The sequence below is a fragment of the Lampetra planeri genome, chromosome 44 (genome assembly GCF_965212315.1).
Source record: "Lampetra planeri chromosome 44, kcLamPlan1.2.h2, whole genome shotgun sequence".
In the NCBI taxonomy this organism is placed as follows: Eukaryota; Metazoa; Chordata; class Hyperoartia; order Petromyzontiformes; family Petromyzontidae; genus Lampetra; species Lampetra planeri.
In genome coordinates, this window is record NC_136150.1 from 5053944 (window position 1) to 5061432 (window position 7489).

At 52.6% G+C, this 7489-nt stretch overlaps 1 protein-coding gene across 1 annotated transcript; it reads left to right on the top strand.

Moving 5' to 3' along the window:
- Positions 1-933: 933 nt before the first annotated feature.
- Positions 934-7288, top strand: LOC144732931 (uncharacterized). The gene is made up of 5 exons (XM_078614613.1): positions 934-1082; positions 2975-3245; positions 6250-6275; positions 6871-6988; positions 7145-7288. Exons 1-5 carry the CDS (start codon positions 934-936, stop codon positions 7226-7228), a joined length of 648 nt encoding a protein of 215 aa, XP_078470739.1. The 3' UTR covers positions 7229-7288.
- The last annotated feature ends 201 nt before the right edge of the window (positions 7289-7489 follow it).

The window sequence follows — 7489 nt, forward strand, 5'->3', positions numbered from 1 at the left end:
TCACCCACTCACTCATCCACTCAACTTGTCCACTCACTGACCCACTCACTCACCCACCCACCCACTCACACACTCACACACACACTCACACACTCACACACACACACTCACTCACACACTCACACAATCACTCACTCACACACTCACTCACACACTCACACACACACTCACTCACACACTCACTCACACTCACTCACACACTCACTCACACACTCGCACACACTCACTCACACACTCATCCACTCACTCATCCACTCACTCACCCACTCACTCATCCACTCACTCATCCACTCAACTCGTCCACTCACTAACTCACTCACTCACCCACTCAACTCGCCCGCTCACTCATCCACTCATCCACTCACTAACCCACTCATCCACTCACTAACCCACTCATTCACACACTCACTAACCCACTCATTCACACACTCACTCACACACACTCACTCACACACACACTCACACACTCCCTCACACACACACTCACACACTCACTCACACACTCACTCACACACACACACACTCACTCACTCACACACTTACACACTCACTCACACACTCACTCACCCACTCACTAACCCGCTCACCCACTCAACTCGTCCACTCAACTCGTCCACTCACTCACCCACTCACTCACCCACCCACTCACTCACCCACCCACTCACACACACACTCACTCACACACTCACTCACTCACACACACACTCACACACTCACTCACACACTCACTCACCACACTGCAGGTCACCCCACTGTTCTCTCTGCTTCTCCCCTCGCTCCGCTCCCTCCCATTGTCCTTATTCCCAAGCGCCTAAAACAAACACCTCGCTCGGTTCAAGAAAATAACATCTTCCTCGTCAATTATCAATTACACCTTCAAAAGTGCTGTTTGTTGCTGACCACTTGGCGCTGCGTGCCTGGTGATGGTCACCAATGTGTTTCAGCTGCTGCCGCCCGTCAACTTGCGTGGGCCTCGCTGTAGATGACGCGGACGCGGTGGGACGTCTGGGCCACCGGAACACAACGCGGGGCGGTGAGAAAGGCGGTGAGGCTTCGTGCGACGAGATGCGATTGTTATACTGGTAGGAACGAAGTGGACCAGACCACCAATAGATTAATGTGTCCGTCCGTCCGTCCGACTTGTCCGTCTGTCCGACAAGATGGCCGCCCGCTCCCCTTGCGATCCGTGAACTAAATGAACTAAACAAGATGGCCGTCGCATCCTGCGCAGCCAATGACATCGCCTGTTGCAATCCTTGCTCTGTGGGCGCGCGAGTCAGTGGGGAGGGGGGTGTGGACGTCATCGCTCACCCCCCATGCACAAATCATTTTCTTTTTAACTCCTCTATACCCGGTCGATATCCCTGTACCGGTATTAGTATTATTCCTACCAGCCCACCCCGCAGGGTCCTGTTTGAGTTCCAACTCGGGTTGAGAGCATTTGTGCCTTAAGCTCTGTACCCGTGGTCATCCGTAATGGCGAGGGCGTTGATATTTCGAATTGCATAGAAGTTTAGTGTAGACTCGCATTGCTTTCGTGTAAAGATTCGTCGCGAAATTGAGGGAAGGGTCATCCAAAACCTCCAGATAAAAACCGGCGCGTAAAGGACCCGCCTCGGATTCCCATAGAGACCCACAGAATCACATGGAGACCCACAGACTCTCACAGAGATCCACAGACTCGCACAAAGATCCACAAACTCGCACGGAGACCCACTGCCACGCACAGAGACCCACAGACTCGTACAAAGGCCCACTGCCGCGCACAGAGACACACAGACTCGCACAGACACCCACAGACTCACACAAAGGCCCACAAACTCGCACAATGACCCATTGCCATAGAGATCCACAGACTCTCACGGAGATCTACAGACTCGCATGGTGACCCACCGACTCACACAGACACCCACAGACTCACACAAAGGCCCACAAACTCGCACAATGACCCATTGCCATAGAGATCCACAGACTCTCACGGAGATCTACAGACTCGCATGGTGACCCACCGACTCGCACAGAGACCCACCGACTCGCACAGAGACCCACAGACTCGCACAGAGACCCACAGACTCGCACAGAGACCCACAGACTCGCACAGAGACCCACAGACTCTCACAGAGACCCACAGACTCGCACAGAAATCCACAGACTCGCACGGAGACCCACAGACTCGCACAGAGACCCACAGACTCGCACAGAGACCCACAGACTCGCACAGAGATCCACAGACTTGCACAGAGACCCACAGACTCACACGGAGACCCAACGACTCGCACAGAGATCCACAGACTCACATTTCCCCAAACTGAGTTGTGATTAAACCAAGTTCTCAATGTAGTTGATCTAATCTCAGCTTGGTCACCAATGACTGCAAGAACAAAAAACACCATCACATTTTATTGATTTTTGCGCTTAATTTAACTAAAGTTTCAGTTCTGAGACTTAAAAAATGTATATCTTTGACTGCCATTCGGCAAACGTTTCAACCCGGCTACCAATGACTGCTCCCCTCCCGTGGAAATCTGTTTGAATCAATGATTCGTCACATCCCAGCCTCGTGTGTTTACACATTAGGAGGTGCTCTCAGCAGCAGCTTCTGGCTAACCATCAATCAAAGGCGGTCACAGCCTCGTGCGCTTTCGGATGCGCTTCTGCAGCCATGTGGGGACGCTCTCCCTTCAGACATTAGGAAGCCACTGGAGCTATGCACTTTCAAATGTAGGTTGAAAACTCATTTCTTTAGAACTGCTTCTTGTGTTTAGTTTGTTGTCCTTCCCCCGCACCTCTGATTAGCGCGGTTGGCTACGTACGGTGCGAAAGATGTTCAACGTACACACATACAACAGTTCTGCTTTGAATGCAAGCCAACGGTGACCGGGGTACGCTTGAGAACCCGGATTAATCACCGCCCGGTTTTCGGCGATTGCCTTTCACAAAAAACTTTCCATCCGCTGTTTGCGACGCGGCGCAGGGAGGCGGGAGGCCGGGCGGTGGCGCGCGGCGGTAACGCCCAGGCGGCCCAGGCGAGCGGCAGGCTCCAGGCCCCGGGCGCCACGGCGACAAAGATGGCGCCGTGGAACGTGACTGGGGGAGCAGCCTTGACCCCTGCCCCCGACACGCGCGGGGGCGGCGACGGGGGGGGCGGCACCATCGCCCCCCCCTCTTCCTCGTTTTCCTCCTCGCTCGGATTCATCCTCCTGCCCTTCGGACTCGTCGCCATTATCGGCGTCGCCATCATCATGGTAACCGGGCCTCTCGTTGTAGAATGAGAATTTTCGGAATGTTTATTAGCACTGCAGGAGGAATCCGATGAGCTGTGAAGATCTTTTTCACAGATGTTCAATAGGGGCACGGGGTCAGAACGGTTACAACAACAAACAATACGCAAAGCAAAGTGTAGGAAATCTTCTTGGTTCTTTCGGTAAAGTCACGTAGAAGGGAAGTAATAAAATAATAAAAATAAAACATGATAAAATAATTCTCACGACGTTTCGGCCACAACGCAAGCAGCCGTCCTCAGGTGAAGAACAGGTCTATCAGAAAGACGCTGTCTTTCTCAGGTGAAGAACAGGTCTGTCAGAAAGACGCTGTCTTGCGTTGTGGCCGCTTGCGTTGTGGCCGAAACGTGAGAATTATTTTATTATGTTTTAGTTTTATTAATTTGTTATTTCCATTCTACGTGACTTTACCGAAAGAACCGAGAAGATGAATCCCTGCAGTCACGAAAGCTTTAAATCGAAAAAAAGTATAGGAAAGGCAAACAATTCACTTTAAAAAAATATATACAAAATAAAACTAAACCATTTTTTTTATCTTCCCAGGTAAATCCCACTGATATTTTTCAGATGCGGCCTGGCCACAAATAATAGCTCAGCAAAGTGGCTTGTCACGTGGAAATGTATCGCAGTAAAATGATTTCAATGCACGTTGATTGTAAATGTGGAGGGAAAGAGCGGAGGACCCGGAGACAATCCACGTGACCACAGGGAGAGAGACACACACAAACTCCAAATCTACAGCAGCAGCAGGTGTCAGGGTCGAGATCGAACCCACGACCTCCTGTATACCAGGCGAGGTAGTTAACATCTCCTAGCCACCGTGATGATGATGAGAGAGACACGCAAACTCCAAATATACAGCAGCAGGCGTCAGGGTCGGGATCGAACACACGACCTCCTGTAGACCAGGCGAGGTAGTTAACATCTCCTAGCCACCGTGATGATGATGAGAGAGACACGCAAACTCCAAATATACAGCAGCAGGCGTCAGGGTCGGGATCGAACCCACGACCTCCTGTACACCAGGCGAGGTAGTTAACATCTCCTAGCCACCGTGATGATGATGATGAGAGAGACACGCAAACTCCAAATATACAGCAGCAGGCGTCAGGGTCGGGATCGAACCCACGACCTCCTGTAGACCAGGCGAGGTAGTTAACATCTCCTAGCCACCGTGATGATGATGAGAGACACGCAAACTCCAAATATACAGCAGCAGGCGTCTGGGTCGGGATCGAACCCACGACCTCCTGTAGACCAGGCGAGGTAGTTAACATCTCCTAGCCACCGTGATGATGATGATGAGAGAGACACGCAAACTCCAAATATACAGCAGCAGGCGTCAGGGTCGGGATCGAACACACGACCTCCTGTAGACCAGGCGAGGTAGTTAACATCTCCTAGCCACCGTGGCGCCCTTTGGCGGGAGGCAACTGGGTAGCTCGTGAGTCAGACGCGTGTTTGTATTTTTTAAACATTTTTATTTTTATCCCCGATTGTGCCTAGTCGCGTCCCTGTGATGAACAATCCGTTGGTAAATCTCACAGTGACCACTTGATTCTAGATTTGAAGCTTTCGTGACTGCAAAGGATTCATATGCTTAGGTTTTTTCGGTAAAGTCACGTAGGTAAAAACATTAAAATTAATAAAAATAAAATAAAAATAAAAATCACGACGTTTCGGAGGCGGAAGCTTGTGTTGCCTCCGAAACGTCGTGATTTTTATTTTATTTTACTTTTATTAATTTTAATGTTTTTACCTACGTGACTTTACCGAAAAAACCTAAGAAAAGTGATCACTTGGTTGTTGTCGGAGAACGACCCTTGGAAGCGATAATTATCGCAGCGCGACCTCTTGAGAGGCCTCTTCAAGTGACCTTTGGGTCTACACTGGAGAGGGTGGATGGGGGGGGGCAGGCAGCAGCACTCCCTCCACCTGCTCCGTTGTGGACAGAAATATCATCAGCCTGACGGTGCTCATCTCAGGCTGAGTTGGCTGAGCAGAAGTGCACGGGATCATGTTTCGATTTAAAGCTTCTTTCGTGACTGCAGGGATTCATCTTCTTGGTTCTTTCGGTAAAGTCACGTAGAAGGGAAATAATAAAATAATGAAAATAAAACATAATAAAATAATTCTCACGACGTTTCAGACGCTGTCTTTCCGACAGACCTGTTCTTCACCTGAGGACGGCTGCTTGCGTTGTGGCCGAAACGTCGTGAGAATTGTATTTTATTATGTTTTATTTTTATTACTTTATTATTTCCCTTCTACGTGACTTTATACCGAAAGAACCAAGAAGATGCACGGGATCAGTCCACATGTTTGTCACCGGTGTTTCACGTGAGCGGGAATTGGCTTCGGACTTCCTGGTTTTGTAGCGTAGACCAGCGGTCCCCAACCCCCGGGCCGCGGACCGGTACCGGTCTCTGGCCTGTTAGGAACCTGTTAGGAACCTGCTAGGAACCGGGCCGCACAACAGCCGGAGGTGAAAAAAAAAAAAATAGGTGATTGTGGTGAGTCTGTGCGTGGAACCCGCCCCCATTGTTTTATGATTCACCACTTCCGTCCGTGCCTCTTACCCGCACTGCGCACACGTCTCAGCCACAGTTGTGGTGAGTCCACAAGCTGCTAGCCCCTCGTAGCCACAACGAGTAACAAACACTCGTGTCGGCCACAGTTGTGGTGAGCCCACAAGCTGCTAGCCCCGAGTAGCCAACGTGAGTACAAAAACAAACGTCGCTGGAGAGATTCTGAAAAAATTGTCTTCCACGAAACTGGTGCCAAGAAGGTTGGGGAGCGCTTTGCTACAAACCTCCGATCAGCACCGTTGGCTACGTATGGTGTGAAAGAAGTTCAGACACGCGCGCACGTGCCGATGGTGGTGATAATGAGCAATGCATGAATGTCTCTCTCTGCCTCTGTCCCTCTGTGTCTCTCTTTGTCTCAACGTTCACCGCTGCGCCCACAGGCGATGTACATCCGCAAAAGGAAGCGGTGAGTGACTTTGATAATGATCACCGCACTCTCCACATTTAAGACGCTTCAGATGTAAAGTTACGAACGAGGTAATTCAAAAGGCTGGTCTCGCTCGCTAACAAAGATAAAGATCCCCCGTGTAGCCTTAACAGACTGCAGGGGGCAAGTGCTGTTAGCGAGCACCTATGAAGGCCGGCACGGCACACGAGGGGGTGGGTGGCCAGCACCACGCCCGACCGCCTTTGTCTCCCCAGTGGCGATGTTTACACACCGCACCAGGTACTCATTTTAAGGCTGAGTCGACCTGGGGGAGGCCCACCCAGGACCGGTTCAGATAATCGTCACCGGTGTTGTCCGTGAGCGGGAATTGATCCCAGGTATCCGGGTTCGATGTGCGGTGCGCTAACCACTGCCCCACCGCTCCCTACAATATTTATACATACACAGACATGCGCGCACACACACACAAACAAACTCACGCACACAAACACAGTTTCACCTCGTGTTACCCCGAGCTGGGAGCGGCACCCTCACCCCACCCCCCCCCACCACTGTGCCCCTCTCGTCCCCCCCCCCCCTCAATGACCCCCCCCCACCCCCATGCCCCCCGCAGGCTGGAGAAGTTGCGCCACCAGCTGATGCCCATGTACAACTTCGACCCGAGCGAGGACCAGGACGAGCTCGAGCAGGAGCTGCTTGACCCCAGCGGAGACGGCCCCCTCGCCGGCAAGGTGAGAGCGCCGCCCGTAGCACGGCGCTACCGGCACCACGGCACCACCGCCGAACGGCTTGGCGCAACCCGCGCAGCAGCACAGCACCGCTACGTAGCACTTGGCCCAGCAGTCTGGGTGGACTACATGGGGGATCTTTGTCTTGTGCACTTGCAGGGTCCCGGCGCGACACAGAGCACCGTGCAGAGGCCCAGCCGCTTGGTGTTCACCGACGTCGCCACGGCCGCCATGAACGCTTGACGTCACCCCCCACTCCCCCCCCCCCCTTGCTCCTGTGCCCCCCACTCATCCGCCCCCCACTCCCCCCCCCCCTTGCCCCTGTGCCCCCCACTCCTCCGCCCCCCACTCTACCGCCCCCCCACGCCGGGTTCAAGGGTTGAGGGTTGTTGGGCGAGTGGTGCGGAGTCTGGGTGGTGGGTGGAGGGGCAGGAGAGCGCAACAAACGCTCAGCGACGAAGGTTCATGATCGACGTTTACAACACCGATGGGGCGATGCCAATT